Below are 26,117 nucleotides of genomic sequence, written 5' to 3' on the forward strand. Positions count from 1 at the left end.
GTCAACCCACAGAGGGTTCAAATAACAGCCCCCTAACCCCCAGGAGAAGTTGGAAGTTTTTTTTTTTTTGAAGGACAAAACAAGAATAGGTGTTGCTCCAGGGACAGTCATTTTAATACAAGACTGCCCGCTGACTGACAGGCAATAGAGAATAGCATCTCTTCAGAATGAGAAAACAGGGTCATCTGTTGGTCTGATGCCACCCCATATTGCCCTTTAAACATAATTATAAAATTGTAAGTATGCAACCCCATTCAAAGGAAGAGAAACATCTCATGTATAGATATGATTAATTACGCGCAATGCCGTTGCCAATATTTTCCTGAGCTGGTGATCCCGATCCTGCTGGGGATTACAAAAAGGGGACAGAAGTTAAGGGAGCAGAAAGCCTAGCTGGACGAGGGCCTGGAAACGCGGAGAAAAATGCACTGAATTAAAACCCGCCGACTGAATTTATACAAACGGCCAGCCTGAGAGAGGAAAGTCTGACCGTATGGAAAAACCAAAGAAAAAAAAAAAAAAAAACTATGGAATACATTTCATCCAAAGCAAGTAGCGCACGGCGAACGGATCCTGAGGATGGATTCACTGGAAACTAAAATTACTGGGGTGCGAACTGAGCACCCTCCTGCCCCACAAAATGGAAGCACCCAAAAAAAACCACTGTGCCATCGGACCTTGTGTTTCCGAAAAAACGACAGCTGCGCAGGTAGAGCTTATCAATAATGTTCTCTTTAAAGAAGCACAAATGTACATTTCACCAGTAGCTTCCCTACAATGGGTGGATATCCAGAACGGCAACAGTTACTCTGTGAAATTAAACTCAGCAAATGTGCTCGCCTGGACACAGCAAGTGACGTAAGGCTGGCTTATTCCCAGACGTGCGCACTGCGGCTAGCTCAACAACTTCAAATAACAGCTCGGTACAGTGAGCCACCCAACAGAAATGGCCCGAAATGAGCCTCTTCAAAGCCTGGCACAAAATAAAAACTGAGAATCAGGAAGGCGACAAGGACACAGCCGCTGTTGATATTTAAGAGCGCTGACCAATGGGAGAGCGCCGTGTCTCCTCTCGCGGACAACTCATCTCCAGCAGCAGCGAGTTGCTGATCTGTACAATAAAATCGGATCCCAAGACATTCTCACAGTCGGGAGGTGGGAGGGGTGGGGGTGGTGGGGGGGTGGGTGGTGGGGGGGTGAACTGGCTCCTTCCCTGAAGCCCCTCCGCCCCAGGCTGTCTCAAAGGAGACTCCGCTGGGAAATGCCTGTAGCTTCTCCCAGGCACTTGACTGCCCACAGTCCCACATTAGCACGATCAATAGGGCCGATTGCATTGGGGACACAAGATAATCTATACCTCTCTCTCTCTCTCCCTCTCTCCCTCCCTCCCTCTCTCCCTCTCTCTCTCCCTCTCTCTCTCTCCCTCTCTCCCTCCCTCCCTCTCTCTCTCTCTCTCTCCCTCTCTCCCTCTCTACCTCTCTCTCTCTCTCTCTCCCTCTCTCCCTCTCCCTCTCTCCCTCTCTCTCTCTCTCTCCCTCTCTCCCTCGCTCTTTGCGCAGTGCAGTAGTGAAAACTAAAGTGGATGAAAGGTGTTACCCTTGGCAGACTGGGATGGAATAACTCCACTCATTGATTGGGAGACATGTTACTTCGCCTTTCGTTTGGCCGGCGCCGCCATGTTCTGCCGGGGAGAGAGAAACCCAACAGCCGAAGAGCGCATATCAATGGCAATAAATCACACTTTTTGGAATGAAACCCCAGAGAAAGCTGTCGTCAGGCCTCTCGTTTCACTCTCACTGTCACCGAGAGCCGGAATGGCTGGTGTCAGGACAGAGCGGGCCCCGCAACCCCCCGCTTCCAGTCATTTCATTGTAAATAACATTTTCATCCAAAAACGGTCTTTTAAAAAACATACAAATGCTAAACGCGAATTAGCGTTTTATGCATTTCACCCAAGCAGGTGTTTCACCTAATTGCTAAATTTATTTTAACAGAAGGTCCATCTGTAAGGCCCTTCCTTGATTTATGGCGCCGTAAATCAGTGGAAACTGTCTCAAATTGACAACCGAGGAGACCGAAAAATAATAAATCACAATGAACGTTGAAATTAGGAGCCGGGTAAATGAAGTAAAAAAAAAAACTTTTTTTTGTTGTTTTCATTTTTTTAAATATTAAGAACGCTATCGGGGGGGGGGCCTCCAGCACAAAATCTCCATGGGAATTTTGCTTCCTCCCTTTTCGTCAGGCGGTCCCACTCAAACTGGATCTGCTGGCATCAAGCAATTTGGAGTTATACTCGGCCTCCACTGTGAAAGTGACATTACAATAGAGCTGCTATAACAACAGGAAGCCCACTACATAGTTAATCAGCACCATACCAAGAAAACACAATCTGTGAAAGGCGCAAATTATGTTCATTATTAACGCCGCTGCGGTACCGTTCTGGATCGTGCCTTTGTGAGCGAGACAGCCCGACGTTTCGCACGCTACCGGTCCACTTCGCACCTCCTCCCTTCGATATACTGTCGAGACCGTTTGATTGTTAAAGTGCGCCCACCAACTTGCCGAAGCAGGTATGTATCATTAGTCGAGAAGCGAAATGAAACAGATTGCCAATTTGCTGAGTCCCCCCCCACCGACCATTTGTAAAGTATGAGAACAAAAATGTCCTCCAGCGAGGAAACTGAGAGGGCTCCAGCCCTATGCTTACTGATAGTGGAGAAGCCATGCCTGATGCACAATGACATATGTCCATATACAGTGTATATATATTTTTTTCTGTTATATGTGTGTGCTTGTGTGTGTGTGTGTGTTTGTTTATGTGTGGGCGTGTGTGTGTAAAATATATATATGTTTCTATATATTTTTTAAAATTTACTTTCCCCCAAGCAGAATATCACTTAAAAACTATTTAAATGAATTGCGTGTTCACGTGCTATCACAAGTATAACCTGGTCAAATTAAATCTACCTTCCTCAAACAGAATTGAACAAACTGTGACTCATCAGATTAAAGGTGTACTTACATGGTGAGTGCCTTTACTGACTGTGCCACTTCTGGGCCTGAATAGAATTCTTGAAAAGCAGCATTCAATTCTATTTTAGTGTATATATAATTTAAGATTTTTTTTTCTAAGAATTTGTAAGGGAAAAAAAACTCTTGATAGTTCAAATACATTGAAGCTCAGTAAAAACCTTGCACATGATTTAAGTATGAAGCAATTACAACACCCCAGACAATAAGGCAGTAATTGGAACAGGGACAAAATCTGACCAACTGCTCTCAATACTTCTCTGGGTTTTCGCCGGAGGAGTGGGTAACGGAAAATGGTTTTCCTTTCGAAGAATAATAATAAAAGAATGCTCCTTCTGCCAAAACCACGTCTAGATGACTGTTTGCGGTTCTGGCCGAGCGAGGTAGAAGGCACAATCAGGAAAAGGCCTACTCAAGCTCTCCAATCAAACCGTTAACTGTCTCTTAATTATTTGCAACCACACTAGCAGCTTGTTTCTGGTCACACATCGGGACTTAAGATAAGCCATACCGGGCCCAGTAGTCCCCCTTTCTGACGCCGCTGTTACAGACGGACAGACAGACCCAGCCTCTCTGCCGCTCGGTGTGTCGACGTTCCGCGGAGGCTACGGAAAGCCAGCAGGGCTTATCATCGCGGAGCGTCACGCCGCGGCTGCGCGCGAGCGCCGCGAGAGAGAGAGCGGGAGCGGGAGAGGGGTGCAGCGGCTGATGGGATTGGGTGCGGCGGAGGGGGCGGGGGCTGCCGGCAGTGCTGTGCATTGTTTACCTGTCAGCTGGCATTGATTAATCTTGTGTTCGGTGAGATCGCTCAGTGACTCGAACACCTGCAGGCAGCCGTCGCAGCTGTGCAGGGCCTCCTCCTCCCCGTCCTCCCGCTCCTCCAGAGAGACCAGCCTCTTCTTCAGGCCCTCCTCCCCATCTTCTGCCGCCTTTCCTAGTTTGCTGTCTGGATCTGCGGGAGAGGAAGAGAGCGAGAGAGAGAGAGAGAGAGAGAAAAGGGAGAAAATCAGAAAAACAAGTGGAAGCCAGATCGGTTGTCACGGCGCATGCGTGGGTTTGGGGGGAGGGGGGGTGGTTCTGGGATGAGGCCTTGACGACAGAAAGGACAGCACGTCTTAGTGGTTTTTAAAAAAATATATTCCTGGTGTCCAGCAGTGGTCAGAAACTGGAGATGACTGTTGGACATTGCAATATTCCCAGAAGCAGAAACGCTCCCAGAAACCCTGCCAAAAGGAGGAACGTTACGTTTTTGATATTTGTACAGTACATTGGACCAAAGGTAGCTTCATTGTGTTGCTGTGCACATGAAGATGTTTTAAACTTTCTTTAAAACTAGGTCACTCAAGCATTATCACAAGCCTTTAGTTAATTTATGGGACAACAGGGCGGGTTGAAAAATGAAGCCCTCCAAGATCATTTTTTATTTCTTGCAAAGTTACAATAAGGTCCCAAGAGCAGTAAACCCGAATTTCGAGAGTGCCACTTCACCAGTTAATAAACATCTTGTAAGCCCCACTGTAGTGCCCAAAAACATGGACACAGGGACATTCTTTCTTATGTTACTTTTTTCCTAGAGGAAATATCAGTGTCTACTCCTCAATGCATTGCATGGTACAGAAAAATTCAAAATGTGGCAGTCAATAACACTCATTAATGTATTTTTCAATGATTTGGAATAACCAAACAAAATTTAAAATGCCTGCGTGCGCGTGTGTGTGTGTGTGTGTGTGTGTGTGTGTGTGTGAGTATGTGTGCGTTTGTATGCACACACAAACACACATTTCACAGTGTAAATTAAGCCTAGGCCATCACCAGCATCAGCAGAGAACAATTCTACAGCCACGATCCACTTGCCCGGGATGGATGAAGACATTTAGAAACAAACTGCAGCAGAGGAAGAACAATACCGCACGGAACTGCCTTTTCCCCACATTTCTCCCTCAGAAATGGTTTGGCTAAAACCTTAGATGCTTTCCTGAATAATTTATCCGTCCAGGAGGGCAGCCGCAGGTTGCAAACATCTGATATTCCCTCTCTTTATCCTTAATTTTTGTCCCTCTCCAAGGGCACACACGCCGGTCTCCGTGGCGGAATAATGCAGTGGGGGGGCGCTTCAAAGCGGAAGACTTTGCGCACAAGCTGCGGCTAATATCGCCCGGTGCTAATAAGAGAAACGGCCTCTTCCTGATGAGACGGTGTTTGTTTTGCGCCTCGGCTGCCCACTGCTTTCCTCCGCACCGGCTTTCCCGAGACGGGAGTGAAACATTTACCCTGGGGGGGGGGGGCACGATGCTCCGTGATTCGTCAGGACCGCCTAGGATTTCAACTCGTGCAAAGTATCGATGTAAAAAAAAAAATCACACCCACAGTTGTCCTCAACTCAAGGGCCATGGAAACTTCGGAGGATGCTTAACAAACATGACAGAGCTGCACATCCACAGAGGTTTAAACTGATATCACTATACGCAAGACCTGCAGCTGTATCAAAGTTTTTGTGATAGAAGGTGAACTACAGATAGATAGATAGATAGATAGATAGACGCACATAGTCTTTAACCAATGTTTTTCATGCTTAAACAATTCTTTATCTCGAGAAAAAATGGCATCCGCTTACAGTCATCAGGAAAACATTCAATTTTTCATTTATCTTTTTCACTGTGACTTACTTAGCCTACGTTCTCATATACTAAAATACGGCTGTGCTCACCCTTATATACTTTGCTTAAAAGCACAATGGTGTGCATCATTTATGGACTTTAAACAATCATCTGGTTACAAGCTCCAATTCCTAAATTGGCTGACGTTATTTAACTGGTATGCTGCACAATAAAGACATCTACATAGGTGATACAGTTCAAGTCTTCCCCGAGAGAGAAGTTTAATTTCCAATTTTCTCTTTACATAAATATAGGCAATAGATTTACACACATGCACACACACTGACAAAATCAGCGGGAAGTCCGGAAGCTCAAACCTGCAGGTGGTTGTTACACAAAATAAGATTTGATGACATGGTTTATTTCAATAAAGGGAATCCATTGCTTGATGATTGACATAACACTGAAGAAGGAAGAACTGATGTAATTCCACAATGAAATGAAAAAGAATTATAGGCCAGAAATATATATTTTTAAGCAAGGTAAGAAATTATGGCAAGAATGACAGGCTTGAAAAATTAATTACTGCCGTGTTCACATATGATACGGACAATGTGCTGAAAATATGCTTGTCCCTTAAATATGAGTTCCCCACATGAAAAGTGTATTGTGAAACTTCTGATATTTTGGACTCATTTGAGTTGGCCTGAAAGGGGCTACATCAGATTCTACGTGAATAGTACGCGTTTTCCAGCTGAACACAAACATGCCTTACCAATGCGACACGGAAACAGTCTGCAGGCTAACCTAAAGAGCGAAAGGAGAAAAATAGCAAAATGCTATATTCTTTAAAAAAATATTATTTAAAAAAACGATTTGCTCTGATATGTCTTCGCACGAAACGCATACTGTATTAGTTCGAAAAGAGAAGCTGCTTTTGCCGTTTTTGTTCACGTTGCTCGTGATGTTTACAAATCAAATGATGTTAAGTTTCACTAACTTAGAGATGGATGCACGGTCCTGCATTTTGAGTGCAAAGGTTTGTAGGAAGAAACGAATGAGTTCTGCACCCTAAACATAATGCTAAAACCTTCCTAAACCTCTCTTAAAGGCGCATGACATGCAATTGGACCAAACGATCCATCCCCTAGTTGCCACTCATGTCCTGAGTGACATTTGTCATCAGTCGACATCCGTCTCTCCTTCAGTATGCGCTACACACACACTCAGATGCACGCACATACACACGTCTTATTGAATATTTCTGCTCTTTAATATTTATAGTTTTTTAATTGATGTTCTCTTTCTGCTCCCGTTCTCCCACAGGTCCCCAGATCCCCAGCAGTGTGCTCCCTGCCTCGCCCCCATCACCCCCCCCCCCCCTCACCCCCCATCCCCCCACCCCAGTGCCTCCTACTGTGGGAGGAGGCACTGCGGTCGCCACGGGCCCCCCTGCAGCTACTGCCTGCCAACCTCAACCACCGTGCCCCCTCCCCCCTCCCCCCTCCCCCCTCCCTCCCAATGCTCTCACCCCCGGTCCTAGAGAGGGGAGGGCTTTGTGCACCTCACCACAACTTAAAAGGAAATGTGCAAAAAAAACTTTGCAGAGCCACACAACAGATTTCTCATCTCCTGCTCCAAAGTATTGTAGGTACAGTCGAAGACTACAACTTGCAAGGACTTTCAACTGTTCTGCTGCACCCCTGCTTCAACTCAAACCTTGCTGGTGGCTTTTCTTCTGGTTCATTCCAGACTCACTACAGATATTTTCCACACAACAGCAGATAAACAAAAAGTTGACAAACTGAAAATTCATTCTCACATACAGTATTCTGTGAGTGCTTGAAAAGTCACCACTGATAAAATGGCCAAAATAATTCAGTGAAATTTAATCTTAAATTTCAAAAATGAAAAAAATTCTGAATTTGCTGAATCTGATAGCACCTATCTGCACTTCCCGTCGACCATTTAAAAAGCAGTTATTTATTTAAACAAATGGAATTTTCTAGAATACTTTATTATTTTCAAGTAATATTTAAAAGCAAAAATCTTTTTTTTAAGCAGTGCTTGTCCTTTATGATGTACATTATTTTGTCCCAAAGTGTTTCTAATCATCTTCATTGATGAGAATAGATGTTAGCTGAAGTATTAGCTGCCTTGATCTGAAGTATGTTCGAGAATGTTTTCCCACTAATTCAATTCTTAATTTTTACTTGTTTAAGTAAATGGCAAGACACGTTAAATTTAGCAGAACAGTTTAGGTTTAGATTTTCAGGCATTCTGAAAATAGAATGTGCAAAATAAATTTTGTATTTGTGCAAAAACAAATGTGCTACCATGGTACACTGGCCAGAAAATAACTAAGCTGTTCAATATGGAAATGTTTAAAGGGGAAAAAATGTTTTCCTGAAACCTCTGGAAACTTCTCTATATTAATTTCTCCATGGAAATGGATCCAGGTTTAAAATAACTAGTATACAAAGTATGATTAGACTTAAAAGTTTTAAAATGGCTAAAAGATGTAACCAATAGTATATACTTTACTATAACAAATATCACCAGATCTACATGTTTTTCATTAAGCTCACAACTAATGCATTTTAAGGAACAGGAAGACTCAAATTTTCTTCTCTAATACTTCATTGCGAAGGTACAGCAGTGAACTCTCTGTTTCCTCGGTTTCCAAGACAGAGAAAATGAGAATGTGAGGGACAGAGAAAAGTACAGGGAGAAAAGTGGTAGGAAAGAGAGGACGAGAGAGAAGGGAGGAGTGTTGGAAACAGATAAAGAGAGAGAAATAAAAGCAGGGAGGCAGAGAAATTGAGAATACTCATAGTGAGCAATGATGCATTTTTGCACTTGTGTGCTGAGAAGAGATTGACAAGAGGACAGCTGCAGACCAACGGCAAGAGCTGAACATGATGGTCAAGGAGGACATGTCTATGAAGGGGTTAGACCTATATGTTTTCAGCAAACTCTAATCACAAAGAGAAAAGAGACAAAAAAATTTAAGCTATCATAATGCAAAGCACTCCGACACCCCAATATACACACAGACACATGCACGCACACATACACACGTGCGCACACACACACACACACTCTCTCTTTCTCTCTCTCGTCTGGTGTGAAAATATTTAGCAAAATCTTCTAGCAGTGCTACATGAACAGTGGAAGACCAAAGAATAAATGAAAAGAGTGAAAACTTTAGTAAACGAGAACTGAAAGGCTTCCTCCCTACATCCTCGCACATTAGGTGGCTAAAAGAAGCCAGCCCCAGACCGATCTTCCCATGTTAGCAGTAATATATCTGAGTTTCCACAGCCGGCAGGCCTACATACAACGGAACTCAGTCCGCTCCACTTTAGTGGATCTGACATCCCTTTCCAGAAAATAGCTGAAACCTGACACAGCAAGGGTAAAAAAAAAATGCCCTGAAAGATCATGTGGTTATAATTACATACAGGCAGCGCAGTAGTAGGGTGAAGCGGCTGCTCAGAAGTCTACCCTGCTACTCTCTACTCAGTAAAATACTGTCTCATTAAATCTCCACACAGCGATAAGTACCACATGCCACACGCTCTTGATAATGAACTTTATGTTGCTATTGCTATTATGTTGCTTTTTTCCTTTAGGTTTTAAAAAAATATGATTTTAACATGAGTGTTGTTGCCCTTTGTTTAGCTATCCTGTTATGCTTTAAGTGCGAAACAAACACTCAGGTAAAAACATCAACAAAGCATACGCACCCACACAAACATACACACACACACACACACACAAACAAGCATACATGCGCACACGCTAACACATGCATGCCCACACACACGCACACACACATACACACACACTCATACGCAATCACGCATGATTACATGACCACATACATACACATGCAGTTCCCAATGTTTTTTATCTTTATCTAAATTTGCAATTATACATTTTTTCCTCAGCATACCACAGCTTCATAAGTTGGGCAGATATTATAACTTCTGTTTCACTAACTTTTGCAGAAATGAAGAAAAAAACAGTTTTAATTCCTCCTGCGCTACAATAGTATCGACTATTTTTGCCAAAGCCTTACAGAATAATACTTTTTATTTATTTACTTATTTACTTATTTTAACCAAGCTTCAACCATTTGCATGTATCACATGTGCAGGAAAACCCCGGTAGCTCTGAATACCATATTATACATGTGAAATTGCTCTCTATTCCTCTTCTTCTTCTTCTTGTGGGCTTGTGGGGAGAATTTGAAAGAGCCACACACCTGTGTCCTAATCTACTGTAAACAAACGCGCACCTTGATCTATTTTTCATCTGACAGCATGTATTTTGGTGCGGTGCATGGGGAGTGGGTGGAGAAAGGGGGGCATTGGGGGGGGAGGGGTGGGCGGTGACAGTAGCGCAAATTAATTCCACATTTGTTTTTGCGCAAATGAAAACAACAATATTTGTTTCACGAACCTCGGTTATCTTGTTAGATTTGCTCCTAGGTGTTTGCAAATTGCTAATATTGCATTAATAATCTTCTCCTCTCGCACAAAAATAAAGCATTATTTCAATATTTCCAGGAAACTGCTCTGCAGGTGCAGAATAACAGACTTTTAATAGTGTTATCTCTCTCCTTCTCTCATATACACACATCAGTTTAAAACAAAAATCATATATATGAGCCTACCTTATTTATTTAACAGTATGCTGGCTAATGATATACAATAGGTTAAAACCAGGCCTTTAATGCAGTGTGCAGCATTTAACCTTGTACATGCAGTGGAATAAATGAGGTTCATCCCGGTTCCATTATTCCGGTAATACACTTAGCTTGACAGAGGACCAGGCTTTGAGAAGCGCAGACAATTTCTTCACAATCTAAAATATTCATAACTTTGTCTGAACTCTATTTCCGGAAGTCAGATGTGACCCAAACGGCACTAAACTAAAACTGGATCACATTAGATCAGCAAAAAAAGTCAATAAATTATATTTTAAACCCAAATGAGGAAAAATATTACTATTTTTTGTCATGAATAATAAAAAAAAAACTTCATTTTGCATATGTCTTCAATTACACCACGTTTCAATAAAAATGACAATGATAACGATGATAAAATGTCTTAAATGCTTTGTGTGTCACTTTATCGGTAATTATAAACAATCAGAATGCGGTCCTTATTGTGTTACTGCAATATTCAAAGGATTAAATAAATGAATGGATGTTAATGGTGGAGAATCAAAGGATGACTTTAAGAGTTATTACAAGCACAGCAGGATTAAACAGAACAAATTAAACTGAACAAATTAAGGAAGAGCACTATGAAAACAAAGGCGTGTGCATGTACATACATCCCCAAACCAACAGGCTACCATCACAGTGCAACTCGTGCTGTACATTGCGTCACAGTAGTGAACTGTGCTGAAGATTACCGCCCTGCCCTTTACACTGGACTACACTGCATTCAGTTCTGAGAGCGGGGTACTTAGGGGAGTTCACAAAGTGAGGGAACGCCCCGTCGGGAGAGGAACTGCGAATAGCCGCGCTCCAGCCGCCTCAGAAGGGGGCCCCACGTGCACGCGCCCCTTTTGGGCCAGCCACGAGGCCTCCCGGACCCCCGTCTGAGATTTCGGCACGCGAGAGTTGAGCTCTGCCGAGGAAGCTGCAATCAGTCCCTCCTGTTAGCAGCAGTTTGCGAGATGACAGGCAACCTCCGGGGAATGAGGGGGGCAGGGGTAGGGGGTCAGAGAGGGGTGGGGGGGGGGGGGGGGGAGGGGGGGCGTCTTCATCAGACGGAGCTTAATCTCCTCGGTAGGTGTGGCGCAGGGGCTGACGGACGGGGGGAAAATCCATAACGGGCAGACTGTCTGAGACAGGGCGCTTGCGCACGGCGTCCCTTCCGTGCACCGTCCCTTCCGCACGCCGTCCCTTCCGCACGGCGTCCCCTCCGCACGTCGTCCCTTCCACACGGCGTCGCATTCGCGCGTCTTCATTTCTCCGAGGCGGCTTTTCTCCGCAAAGGCTTATCAATACTTTATCACGCCGGCTTCGGAGTGCCCGCGGCCCCAAGCCACAGGACAAAGCAATCCATATTAGGTTTAAAATAACTACACATGAGATCTAACCTTTACCAGGGAAGAGAGGGAAATGGGGGGGCTGTGGGGGGCTGCATCAGGACCAGGCCTCATTCATACTGGCTATTCGAAAGCCTGACCTGGATTTTTTTTTTCTGTGCTCCTTACAGGGCTCCCAGAGAGAGAGAGAGGGAGAGCAAGAGGGAGAAAGAAAGAGAAAGAGAAAGAGTGTGGGAGAGCAAGACAGAAAGAAAGAGTGTGAGAGAGAAAGAGAGAAAGAAAGAAAGAGAGAGAGAGAGAAAGAGGGGTAAACAGGGGACGCCCATCTGCATCACGCGTATCCACGTTTCTGAGTGTGACCGCCGGGTAGGCCCGGTCAGCCGTCGCCCTTCCAATCCAACACGCAAGTGGCCTCATGAACAGTCAGTGCCCCTTCAGCCCCTACCGCACAGACGCGCGAACGCGCGCACGGGCGCGCTCCTGCACGCGCTCGCACGGAAGAGCAAACACCGGCACATGCGCCCGAACAGAAAGCGCGGGGTGTCGCAGGGATCAACGGAACGTACCGCTCGGAGTGGCCGCCCTTCCCGCTGTGGCGTGCTGGTCCTCTGTCTCATTTTCTTCTACTGCCATGAAAAGAGAAAGGGTAGGAAAGGAGAGAGGAGAGAAGAGCAGACAAAGGGAGAAGGAGAGAGCAATGAAACTGTTAGAAGATTCCGTAGAGTAAAACAATGAGAAACAACTGATGTTTTTCAACATCAACACGTTTAAAAATGTTTTTATTTTATTTTTTGCATTTCGCTTCCAAACCTAGTAAGGTTCTTCAGTCAACCGAATAGACTGGCTATCTAAGATCAAAGGGAAGTAGGCCTATGTATTCTGCACACGATATGTATTCTCCACGATAAATACACCAAAAAAGTACAGTCGACCCTTTAAAATACTAATTAAATCATAATAATGCTGCACACCACATATCAACAATCTCTTAAAAGAAAAAAAAAAAGAAAAAAAACACGAGCCAATAAACAAACTTCCCTCAAAGCACGGAGCATACAGGAAGTGTCCTGCCCTCTGTACTCTAATTACAAAGCTGTGGCTCGCTGCTTATTAACCGGCTTCCAGGACGACGTTTGAAGAGAAAATGTTGACAGGTGTCTGCATGTATTTATAAAAAGAAGAGAGAGGGGGGGGGAAAGAAAGAACATTCGGAGCCCCCGACGTGTCAATACACCCCGGTGCCGCGGCCCCCGGTGCCCGGAGCGGCGCTGACAGTTTAAACACGTGTGTCGATAGCCGCGAACACGCGTGTCGTATATCATCTTCTTCCGAGGCGAGGTCGGCCTCGCCGTCTGTCGCCACGCGCGCGCACGTCTCCGTGTCTCGGCGGCGAAAAAAAAAAAAAGAAGACGAAAAAAAAGGAAAAGAATAAAAAGTACCCCAGGAAATCCATCATTTTGTCACAGGACATCATAATGTAGGCGCACTGATGGCTTTTCACAACCAAATGCCGACATGATGGAGTACCCTTACAAGAGGTAAACAATAAATGAATTCATATGGCTCTGAATGTTCACAGAGACAGAGCAGAAATGGAGTTGGCCGTGGGGGGGGGGGGTTCGGCTTCTTGGGTGCTGAACGAATCCATGATCCATGTGTATGCAAAAAAAAAAAAAAAAAATGTCGAAAAGGCATAAAGCAAAAAGTTGCATATCATTATTTTATTTTGGCCATTGGTTTGGATTGCATTGCTTTTGAGAACGACGCTATGAATTCACTGCACACCATCCCTGGACTCAAATCTGTTAATAACATGCGAGTCCATATTACACTCACATTGCACCTGCAATTTGTGAAAAGAAAATCCTTGAGAACAACGCGCAACGCCGTGGCAACACTGTGAGCCAACCTGATCTGTCCGCTTGTTCGTTTGGCCCAATGACGTGAAAGTTCCCGAACCATGTGTCACCATGACTGCAAAGGTTCTCCGAGCTGCAATCAGTCAAGGTGTGCGGCCGCCTTCTCATGAACTACGATACTACTTCTTTCCCTAATGTGGCAACCAAACAAGATTTGATTACCTCATGAGGGAATCAGTGAAAATCCATCCCAGCACCCTGTCACCTGTCTGTCAGTCAGTGTTACTTTGTGCTTGAGGGATTGCATTCATAAGGCGAATTTGATGATGCTCCCCCATAGGCATCCCAGCCCATCAAGGAATGAAATGAGGTGCACTGTGTTTCAGCATCCCTCCTTCGGTGACATCTGTGGCACTACCACATTTAGTCACTGCTTTTGGGTTATAACTTGATTCCATATATCTTCCTTTACTTTCACACTTTTCCTTAGTTTAGTTCTTCAAGTTTGTAATCCGTTGTTTGTCTTACTCCTTTTGTCACATTTACCTTCCTCTGACTATTAATCTTACGGGGTTACAGATGTACCTGTACTACGTTGGGACATTGAATAACTTGGCTCACTTTGATAAGCGATTTTTATTGCCATTGTAGGGAGTTTTCTGTAGTGCATTATGGAGGGTGCAAAAACCAAATAATCAACTAAACAGGTATTATTTTTGGAAAACCAAAATGTATCACCTTCCCTGATTCACAAATTTTCCACATCTTTATACTTTGACAGCGTCGTAATTGTTGCACTTGGAAAATCTTGTTCTAAATGAAGGACAGATTTGTTTGACACTACTTCAATGTTACCGGCACTGGCAATCTTCAAAGGCGCTGCGGTGGCCGCTCGTTAATTAGTTTCAGAAAACAACAAAATCCCCACGTTACTTGAGGATTCTGAGGACCATTTTATGGAAAGGGGTGGAGATGCAAATAAACCCAGGTAAAGCAACAAAAATCACAAAGTTCCACTCCACATCAGAAGCACTGCCTCCCAGTCTTCATGAGCGCGATGAATACAACCACCTCCAAACAGCCAGAGGATCCGCATCTCCGCACGACACCCACACAACAGCTGTACGCACAGAAACCTTCCTGGACTGGGAACATCGTTTCATTCCGTAACATGCTGAAAATAAACACTGTAGGCTGCATTATGTCACATCCAGACCTTTTTTTCCAATTGTATGTGATGACTAGAAATAGCGTCAGAAGAGCAAACGTTCCATGTTACATCACCACATCGCTTTACCGAATCGCAAGTAATGGAAACCCTATAGGCTACATTTTAATGCATTATGTTACAGAAACACATTTTGTTCGGGAACAAGAGCAGTGATTGTTAAACTTTGCTTCTTTCACATGCCCCACATGGCTGTTGACTACAGCAACCAGATGTAAAGAGGGATACATGTTCTTTCACGTGTGTGGGTGTGTGTGCATTTGGGGGGGGGGGGGGGGGGGGGTAGTGGTTAAGGGCTCTAATTGTGCACACGTGCCTCTTTTGGTAACTGATGATTGCAAATGTGCCTCCTGGGTCGTTTAGCCATTTCTTGGTCAAATCAACAAGCAGAAATACATTCATATTCTAAAGAAGAACCAAAATATATACATTTCTCTATGACTTATGTCATGCTGACTTATCCTAAAAATGAAAAAGGAACATTGAAGTAGTGATCATATATTGAAGCATTTTCAAAGTGCCAATATATCAGAAATCATAGGCAAACAAATTTATTTGTTTATTTATTTATTGTTTGATGTTTGTTTGCTATTAGGCTAACCAGCTCTTACAATGTATTGTCCGAAATAAAAAAGTCAAAAAGAAAATAGAATATATAACGAATATTATTTCAAATATTTAATTCCTCTATTTAAGGGCAAATATACTTGAATCTACAAAAACTGCTACATTTTGCAAAGCACAGCAAACAATTCTATTTATTTTTCTACGTATTAAAAATTTGGCCATCACATACGAAAAAAAAAACCACCATCCTTAAAATGTATCATTTTTCTTTTAAACAATAAAGTTCTCTCAAGACTCACGTGCAGAGAGCTAAATGGATTTCAGCAGCAGGTAGAGAACAAAAAAAAAAAAAAAAACTCCCACCTAGCACATGTAAAATTAGGATCTCACCACGGAATCTGCAGCTTGCAGTTCCACCCCTGCAGCTGAAATATACCCGCAACTCTGCCTGTTGTACGGAGGCTTGTACTTTTTTTTAGAAAAGCAAAGAGAACCAGCACTAGACAGGGCCCCCTGCAGGAAAGCTCCTCAATGGCTACAAATGCAAACGGACCATTTCAAAAGGCAGAAAATTGCATATCTTAAGCAATTAGAGCTGCATTTAATTCACATGGGCAGGAGGTTGTATTATCAGTAAGCTACAAGCCACAGGCTAAGGTGTCAAAATCCCTCTCTCCTCAGATCGTTAAATGAACATGTGACGTCTCCTTGTGAAATAATAAATAATTGCTTGGTTTAGTATCCACTAACAATTTTTGCCAGCAAGTAGCCTACTCTGCGTGGATGCTCTACCCTCCCAGTGAAGCAGAATTACGTCTACAGTCCAGAATTAAAATATATCAAACTAAAAATCCAATAATAAATATGCTTACGGTAAATAAACATGGGTGTTTACATTACCAGAAAATGTCACAACAAACATGAAAGAGAATTTTTTCTCAAGTTGAGCTGCAGCACCTCAACATGCTAACTGAGGATTAGTCCTTGGACTATATCCACAATCCCCTGATTTGCAAAGTTTGCTTTATACCAAGAGGCATGCCTCAAGGACCAGCATAGAGGTTAAGAGTTCAAGAGTGAGAGAATTAAAACTGTTTTATTAACAAGGAGAAAACTTCGGAATGCGTATTAAGAAAAACAGCGAAAGCTTAACCTTGGCAGTTAACAACACAAAGCAAGGTGCTTCAACAGTTTTTGTGATTTGTTACAACTGCATGAATATCTGCTGTCAATGCATGAATGAGGGGACCATAATGCAGCCCTCTCAGCTGTAACTGTATGCCTGCTTACGGCGTGAGAAGCCTGGGTTCACATCAGCATTCTGGTTTCCGGTCATTCACATACACAAAAACAAATACACTCATGCACACACACACACACACACACACAGTTAACTACTGAATACCCCTCTCTTATCTTCTTGTTAAATATTTCAATGTTACCATGAAGACAGAAAATGACTGTGAAGAGCTCTGTTGTTATACAGACATTCTCACCTCCACTACTTTTTTCTCTTATACTCTAGAACTACACAAAATTGCATACAAAGGACTTCAGCAATGACTTCAGCCCTTCCTTCAGCTTGCATGCTGATTAAAACAAATTTCCCCCAGTAAAATTTTAGGCTAAGCAATTTTCAAGCCAAGTCTGGCAACGCCATCACCGTGTCAATCTAACTTTAATTAAATTAAATCAACTGAGCTGAGGAGTCAATTTAATCTAGTTGTAGGCTTGTTGTTTGGCCAAAACCACACTTCTGTTTTTTCCTCCACGTTAATGGCATTGCATTCTACAGCCAACAGCTCCCAGAACATAAAGGAGAAACATTTCGTACAAGAAAAAAGCAGTCATTTTGGTACATTCTGGTCACCTATGTCACCTGCAGCATATACTTTTCGTACTTTTTACTGGACATTAAAAATAGTTTGACTTGTGACCAGAGAACACACACCCATCCACACACAAACGCACACGCACACGCGCGCGCACACACACACGCACACACACACACACACACACACACTCAATCAATCAAAAGCAAAGTTTCTGATATTCTACAGAGCTGCCAGTCTACTTTTTGGGTTAGAAGACAGCACAGAAAGCATGCAATGAAGATATGAAGTCTATCCCTAAGCTTTGCAGAGTACACTGGAGATAATTTGGAGAAGAGGGCTTAATAACTACCCTCTGGATCAATCATAAATTGGTACAGGGAGGTAAAACAAGACATTGAGACATAAAGACACACTTAACAGTAGACCACAGCAGAAAGAAACTTTCACATTGGGGGAGTGACAGGCATAATTTGTTATTGCATGGTGCTTGTTAAAAGTTTTATCTCTTTAACCACCTTAATATACTCCTGCTTGAATTCTGGGCCTTTTAAAAAACAGTTTATTCTTTCACAATGTTTCATTTCTCTCCACAGGACTCCACAGCAAATGTGACTTCTGCTAAGCTTGGCGTTCATCATTAGTGCACGCACACTCTGTGATAAAAAGCAAGGAGGGGAGGAAAAAAAACCAAACTGGTCTTGAATCTTAATTGTTGATTCCGGTATAACAGAACCATCTGAGGAATGTAACATTGCTGTTTTGCCATATAGACAACCTGAATTAATGTTAAAAAGTCATTTCTTGATTGACAACTGAAACATAAAACGCACCTCTCCTGCTCCCGGTTTACGTGGAGAAGAGAGCTCAGGTGATACTCAGAGACAAGAGCAAAGCACAACAAAAAGCAGCCGCATCAAAGCAAAATAAAGCGCGTTAGCTGATCCCGCAAACAAGCCGGGGAAAGCAGGGACTAGAGCCCCACGTTCTGACTCTCGCTACTCTGTCAAAATGTGTAAATACACACAGGTTTGTTTCCCCCACACACCTCTTTGAAGCATGTGTGTTTTGCTACAGCTTTGCAAAGTAGCTCAAGTATACGTATCTCAGACAAAACAGACAAAAAAAATCAAAAGCAGCAGACATAACAAAAGGTACACGTTCATGCTTATTAATCAAGGAAGGGAGGACGTAACTTCAGGAAAGATGTGCCACATAAAAAAAAAATGGATGGTGTGCTTTGCGAAGCGCCACGACACTAAAGAATAGCTCACTCAGTGAACTGGAACACATCAGAAGTCGTGTAATTTAAGCACCTTGGTGAGAATTCTCTTATAATATCAGAGTGGTCTCCGGTGCTTTGTACATAAATGTGTGCGAGAGGATGATCATCACATGACTGTGGAAGGTAGTATTTAAAATTAAAAGGTGTCTGATGCTGTGATTCATCAAAAAAAGACACACCTGTGCAGCTTTCCCCCTGCACATCCTTGATTAATGTGCTTCCGCAATGCCCCCCACCAACATTTACAAAACACCGTGTTATTATAGGCTTTGCACCCAGTTCCTGTCATACACTGTACGTGAACTAGAAATACATGCTGTCACGCTTCCACATAAGACTACAGTGTGGTTTGCACATTTCCCCTCAACGTAAAGCTGACACAACACGCGCTGATCTGGACAAGCACGCGGGCTAGGTCACCGGACGGGCGTCCCGATCCTATCGTGTAACCACCCGTTTTCGCTCGTGTTTTTTTTTTTTTGTTTTGCCTTGTAACGACATCATGAGCCCAGATGTCCCTGAAATTTCTTTTTTTTTTTTTTTAAAACAGCACACGCCACGAAGAAACAATACCCACTCCTCGCTGTTATTTATGATTTATGTTAACACTGAATCATTCATCCAGAGTCCCTATTCCTCGCTCACAGATCAGCGTGTCACACATCAGACGCAAATTCATTTGTAATTGTAATACTCTTCCAGGGATTTTATACTCACGGCACAGAGTATTCTGACTGATGAGTAAATATCAGCCTTCGTGTAAGTGTAACAAATCTTACCTGCAGGAGTTGGATCAATGCCATACATTAATTAATTTCTCTAGTATTGCTGAGAGACAATATGCAAATTGTGATGGAGCTGCTCGTTATTATACACACAGGACTCAGCTGGTTGCTCTTATTTCAAAAATACAGACTCATAAAAAATATGCTCTCGCAACACATGCCTAATAACAACAGTCAAGCGTTAGTAAAATGAACAGGACATCAACACTGTCTCACTGCAGCGCAGTAGCAGAGGATATACAGCTGTATATCAATAGTGAGCCCTTAGCATCTCTGGTATTAAAATGGCATTGGTGCTTTATTTCACTGCCCCTCATTCGTCCACGCAAAGGAGCTCAATTTGTATTTTCTTTAATGGTACCGTGCGCATGCTTGTCAGTACGAGAGCTGCTTTTCCACTCATCTGTCCATCACTTGATGTGACGCTTGTTTGTCCTGCCCGCGTCGCGGTTACCGATGCTGCACTGCTACAACGGAGCGCAAAGCCAATCTCGGGGACGAGTATCTGGCCAAACCCGCACGAGAGGAGGTCCCACACTGACACCTTAAAGGAGCTTGCCAAGGCTGCTGCAAAATAATATTTTTGGGGTTGTTTATCTTAAGATAAAGAGGTACACGACTCAAAGAAAATATCAGCAAAATAGTTATCTCAAGGTGTCCAAATATTGATTGATGAATAGAGATAACGAGTCTCAAGGAAAAATAACTGCCTTTTAACCAGCCTGTGTTAGTAATCAGTTGGAATTTATTTCTGTTTGTGTTATTTCGCTAATTTGTCTCAAACACATTTGCGGGAAACAGACACATCCCACTGAAAAAGGCAACGCTATCACATCAGATATAAATAAGTTTCACAGCAACATGATTGACTTCACTATGAAGAAACAAGCAGACATCAGAATGCTACAGCACACTATGGTAGGAATTTTGTGTATCTACCTGGTTAATACCAAGATAAATTTTCCATAATACAACGAAGCAACTGTGTCTCTTTCTCAGGTAAGAAGTAACATAGGATAGCTTTCAATGTTATGTTACTTTCTAAAAAAAATAATAAATTAAATAAAATTAGGTAAGGCAATTCCTGAAGTCACACAGCTATACAGACAAACATTTGACAATTTCAGTGCCACAAGCAAAGCCAATATCTTGTTCTTTAAGGCAGGACCATAGCGTTATCATTCATATAATAATAATAATAATAATAATAATAATAATAATAATTTTAAAATGTTCAAATCTGACATATCAAAACCAAACATCTCATGATCTTAAGGTAGCCATTTTGGTGATATCAAAATTCCAAGATTTGTACTGCATGACCTGGACATCACAAACCTAAAATGTATTACTTCACCATAGCTTCAAAAATTCACTGTGCAATATGGTCAAATAGAAGAGTCCATCTGATCCACCAAGGGTACGGGTCCCTAAACCAGCAGGGGGCAGTGTCACTTCTAAAGGTTGTCAGGTGGTGACAGACAGTTCTTCTCAACCACCTCCCTGAGACAGGCCCACACTCATTTCTTCTCAGTCAGCAAAGGTTAGTAGGAGTGGTTCATATAGGCTAGTACATTTGACCCCTGCAGCTTCCTTACAGCCATTGTGCTGTAATACACCTCCAGCTGGGACAATTCAAATTCTGAAAATCACATTAAAATGTAATGGTACCTAAAGTAATTGGTGACCAGTTCAGGTGGAACTCTGTGACCACAATGCATAAAATGTTTCAATCAATTCTCTCCCTCTGCATATGTTTTCAGGGGAAATTATTATACAGTTAAACTGGTTGCTTTCTGCAATATGCAGAAAATAGCAGTGCAGTAATTAAAATGAATTATTTTACTGTGAAACATACAAACATGTGTAAAGTTCCCAGAAAGTGGGCATTTATGTTTATAATATGTGAACTTCTGAAATTAATAAATTACAGTTATTGAATATTTCCTTAAATAAGAAATGCTTTTCAGCAAAACTAACTCAGCCAATTACAATTACATTTTCTATTTGCTTAGCAGATAACCGACTGATCAAAACAGCACTTTACTAAAGTATTCTTAATGCAGATATTGATCAAACAAAGCCAATAGCAGGGCACTGTATAGCAGCACATTGCACTCATTGTTTCATTGTTTACTTAAAAAAAAATATTAATCATATATACACTTATATAAGGCTCACACAAATGAATTAATCCACAGTTGTGTAAATGTGCAAACGTCACCAGAAAGAATTAAACATTTGAACATACGATGCACAAATATACACAGTATCAAAAATTCCCCCAGGCAGTTACCATAAGCGGGGTTCTGCGCCTTGGACTTAACGGGAATAGGACCCGTGAACTTTCCCTTTTCTCACCATGGAGCTTAAAGCGCAGCCCCTTACTCTACCGTGGAGCCACTTGGAAGAGGACGTATCTCAGAAAAACGATGCTTCCATTCCCTCCCCCTCTCCCAGCTGACCCCTCCTCAGTGTATGACACCCTGCTCCTTTTCCTCCAAATTGTCAACCCTGACACTGTTTGTGACAGGCGCACCCCCCCCCCCCCCACCCCTCGATGTACAGTACAAACATCTTCTATCCAAACATATTTCCCCGGCAGTAATGAATGACTGCGATTGCTTGCTGCAACACAAGGAGGTTGCATAATTCAAAGGCTTGTCTTGCAGTTTCTCTGCAACAATATTTTTTTTCTGGTCTGTAAATATTTTAACCCTCAGCTACAGTCTGTATGTGCTGCAAGTATACTGCCTTGGTAAATTGGCAAATGTTCTTTGGAATGAGCCGTTTCATAGACATAGATGGCATTGTGCTTGATAAAACAACTGAATGCATTCTACAACTACAACTGCAAACATTTTTAAGGTACGTTCAAATTATTATAACAGTGAACATTTTATTTAAATTTATCTTTTTTTAAATACAAAAATCAGTCAAACACTATGTTTCTTCCATGCCTAATCAATAGCCTACTCTCCATTCTTTTTACATAAAATATAGATCAGTTAATATATCAATAACTAATTTTCTCATAGCCACAAGTGTGAAGATGGACTCATCGCTTACACTGAAAAAACCCATACAAATTACTGTCATAGAATAAGCATACCACAATTCATATTTAAAGCTCAACATAACTTTGTAAAATATATCTGTCACATAGACAAGATGAATAACCCTATTGGAACTGCACTGTGTATACCAAATGGCTACTGATAAGATAAACACACTATTAAGAAATCACTAGAAGGCACAGTTAAATCTACGATTAGTAATCAAGCTTGGTTTTCCATCTTATAAGTGTTATACCGGAATCTGGAAATGGCTGATTACAGGGCATTCACTGTTGAAAATAAAACTATCTGTGCTATGTTTTGTCGCGCAATCCCACTTCAATTTTGCTGTCCAATACGGTTATAGTAACAGATGTCATTATTATGACATCACACTGATCACTGACTGCATTTTGCATTTCAATATTTTTCATTGTTGCTTCCTCGAGCAACAGAGCAAGAGAGTGTTGTTAACTGCTAAACAGGCTCGGAATACGCTCTGAAAGAGAGCAATGGCATCTCATCCACTTTATCCGTACCATTGAGTCAGACGAGGTAAGATGTCACATGTCAATGCATGGAATGTGTCAGCAGGTTCTAGGAACAATAGTAGTTACCCCATATCCTGCCATTTTACATGGTTAATGGATTTAGAAATGTAGACATTTTAAAAAAAAAAAGCTTTAAAAATGCTCATCATTTTTTTTTTTTTTGTTAAATCACAAAATGGGTAGATTTAGGCAAAGTGGTTCCCCATACAGTTAGGTGACCGAAGTCACTTTCCTTTCAATAGTGCTTTACTAGTGGGCAGCTACTGAATTAAAATGGTGGCAGTAAGAACACACAGCACACCTTATTATCTTCCTTTGAGGCAAGGACTTCCAAGAAGGAGAGGAGGAGGAGAAAAGAAAGTCCCCAGACCTCTAGCTGAGCCTGTGAAATTGTGAACAATTATTCGCTGTGCAAAATACAATGCCTGCCAGATGAACTGGAGCTCAACCCTGAAGATCGGCAGCCTCCCCACTGAAAAACGTGTGTACGTGTGTGTGTGTCTACAAATGTGTGTGTACTGGAAGGAGTGTGCATATATTTCCGTGTAATTGCATGGTGTTTGATATTGTGTGGGGTGTATGTAAGCACCCGTGTGTGTGTGCACGCATATGTTTACAGGATTGCTAACTTGGACCACACTTCGACTCAAATGTATTATGTAGATTTTGTGTCCTTCACTAAAATAGATATCTCTGAATTTTCACCTGATTGCTGTCAACTTTTACCCAACTTTAAGAGCCCACATTACAATTCATATTGAGCTACCATCTTGTTCAAATATCTAATGTCTCCCTGTAAACAAAAAAGAAAAAAATCTTTAAGTTTAGTAATGGGGTTTCCCTTGGCGAAATATTGTCATATTAGGTCAATAAATTTGATCTGTCTGTAACGCTCATTCACACCTTAGCATAGATGTAAAAATATTAATATTTGTCACAAGAAAAAAGGATAGTATTTTCTGTTCACTATTATTTGTAGTTTGTGGGGTAGTCCTACCAAGAAGTCCCTGACCTGTCCGGTGGCCGTCGGGTATTTATAACGCCAAAACGCCAATGGTTTATTCACAAAACAGGTTACGAAATCATTCGTGGTAATTCACCCCCCTCCACGTTCGTACTTTCTGTTTCCCTTCACCCCTCCCATTTCATTTTCCTGTCCCTTTCCGAAAGTCTATCCTTCCCCAGACCCAGACTCCCTCCGCAGCGCTCCAGTCGCGCAAGCTGCGGTCACGTGACTCGACACTACAAACTTGCATTCCATCAGACTCGGCTTTTCAACATCATTAACAACTGACCCAACAAGCCAGAGAAGTCTGTCTATGGAAGCGCGTTCAAATTCTAACAGTTACATGTAGCTTGACATCGAGGCACTTAGGTTATATTTGCTTCACAATGGCTTCTGGCCATTTGACATGTGCCAAGAAATGTGCCTATTCGGTTTCCCTAATCTTCTGACATCCGAGCACAAAAATGGCAAAGTAACAAGTCTTACGAAAAGACCGTAGGCTATTTGCGAAATCCATGTCGCGTCAATTTGAAAATCCATATTAAGGGTGAAAAACGTTTCGTGCAAAAAATATTTTATCTGGGTTTAGGAAAAGAGAATAAAAACTTTCCCGTAAGTAGGCTACTTTCCGTTTTACACTACCCAGCCTATCGTGGGATGCGCAGGTATTGCAGTAAAACACATAGTTTATGTTAATGGTAAATTGCTTGGACGCGGTTGGGTTCCACCTTAAGAATCACTCGCGAGTTCTAGCTAGCCATAGATACAGCCAACATTGTACTTACCTTTCAGAGATCTTGGTTTAGCTTGCTTGCGGCGAGACATCCTAAAGAAAACAGCCGAAGTTGCTCAGTTTCAGACTGATCAAATGAATGCTATATATAGCGGATATCCTATGCAATCCCGTTTATTTGCACAGACCACAGTAGCGGATGCTCTCTCAAGATATAAAAAAAAATGTATGTAAAAATAAGATCTGGATGACGATAGCAATTCTGGGATAAGTACACGAAGGGAGGTAATACGTTTAAAATCCAAGCTACCTATTTAATGCAATTGTGGTATCAGGAAAAGTGTCAAAATATTGGTAATTCCGTCGCATACGTTCCCATCCTTCCGATAATAAACGTTCGCGTGCAAACATTTAGGTGACGCGCTTTAAAACAAAAACAGGATTACTGCTTATTTACTGTTTGAGCTTAACTGCTATCGCGTTGGAAAGGCATCAGCAATCGCCTGCTGTGTAAGGGAGAGTAAAAATGCAACAAAACTTAAAAAAGGAAAAAAATACTTTTTTTTTCTTACATACGAAACTAAAATTAGGATCTCCTTTTTCTAATTCCCGTTAGCCAGTTCTGGATATGTATTTGTAATGTGATCTAAGTCTACGTTTAAATTGGTATAAAAGAAGCAGAGAGAAGATGTGTGCTCCCTCCTCATCACAAACCTGCAAGGTCTTGGACTGCGCTGTCGCTCCGGTAGTCCACATAATAATAGAAAATGGAAGCAAGGCCCCCAAAGCCATCAGGATGACTCCAGAGGGGGCCCCTAACCCGCAGGGACTCGCTCTGTACGTAATCACTGAGGAAATCATTGTCAGCCTGCCTGCACTCACACACAGACAGAGAGGCATGATTAAAATCCTAGGGACTCCGGCAAGATGTGGACTCCTGGATTCCTCTCTTACGGCTGGATCCGGAGTCTGCAGTGAGTCTCCAGAACCAAGGCTCGCTCTTGTTTTTTTTTCTCTCTCACGTCTCGGCTCGCGCAACGTCTCTGGCGGAGTGATGATCCCCCTCCTGGTCGGAACGGTTAGAGGGGGAAAATGCATTTTGTTGTTGCTGCAGACATGGCACCTGCTGAATAATCACAGGACACTGGCAACCTTTACTATTTAATAGGGGACGTGGAAAAATTCTGGCAGTCCTAAAATAATGAAAGCTTTCATGAATGCAATTTAATGGAAAAATGTAAAACTCCGGAGCCTGTGATTTCCTCTTTCATAATTGATAATTCCTTTAAAGTTTAAAGTTATGCAATACGTCCGAGTATCTAGACTGGGGTTACTCCAGGAAAAATAAATGCAAAAAAACTAACAAACAAAAAAACCACACTTAAAGTTTACATTAAAGTACAGGTACACAAATCTGTATGCAAATATGGTAGGAAGGAAATAAAGATTAAGAGTTGTCATGCTGTGGCAATGGTATATACATCAGGTAAAGGTTAACAGAGCAGGAAAGTATGGA

At 42.2% G+C, this 26,117-nt stretch overlaps 1 protein-coding gene across 6 annotated transcripts in view; it reads right to left on the minus strand.

Moving 5' to 3' along the window:
• LOC118225850 (zinc finger protein 521-like) overlaps positions 1-25,606 on the minus strand; it is a 165,838-nt gene extending 140,232 nt beyond the window's left edge. The window contains exons 1-4 of one of the 6 annotated variants that reach the window (XM_035414875.1): positions 25,316-25,603; positions 24,654-24,694; positions 12,266-12,322; positions 3,800-3,985 (exon numbers count right to left, since the gene is read on the minus strand). In XM_035414875.1, coding sequence (XP_035270766.1) covers positions 3,800-3,985; positions 12,266-12,322; positions 24,654-24,693 — 283 coding nt within the window. In that variant the 5' untranslated portion in view covers position 24,694; positions 25,316-25,603. Of the gene's footprint in view, positions 1-3,799; positions 3,986-12,265; positions 12,326-24,653; positions 24,695-25,315 lie in introns of all 6 variants that reach the window. The other 5 variants (XM_035414874.1, XM_035414876.1, XM_035414878.1 and 2 more) reach the window with 5 other exon arrangements.
• Between the last annotated feature and the right edge of the window lie 511 nt (positions 25,607-26,117).

The sequence above is a fragment of the Anguilla anguilla genome, chromosome 4 (genome assembly GCF_013347855.1).
Source record: "Anguilla anguilla isolate fAngAng1 chromosome 4, fAngAng1.pri, whole genome shotgun sequence".
Taxonomy (NCBI): Eukaryota; Metazoa; Chordata; class Actinopteri; order Anguilliformes; family Anguillidae; genus Anguilla; species Anguilla anguilla.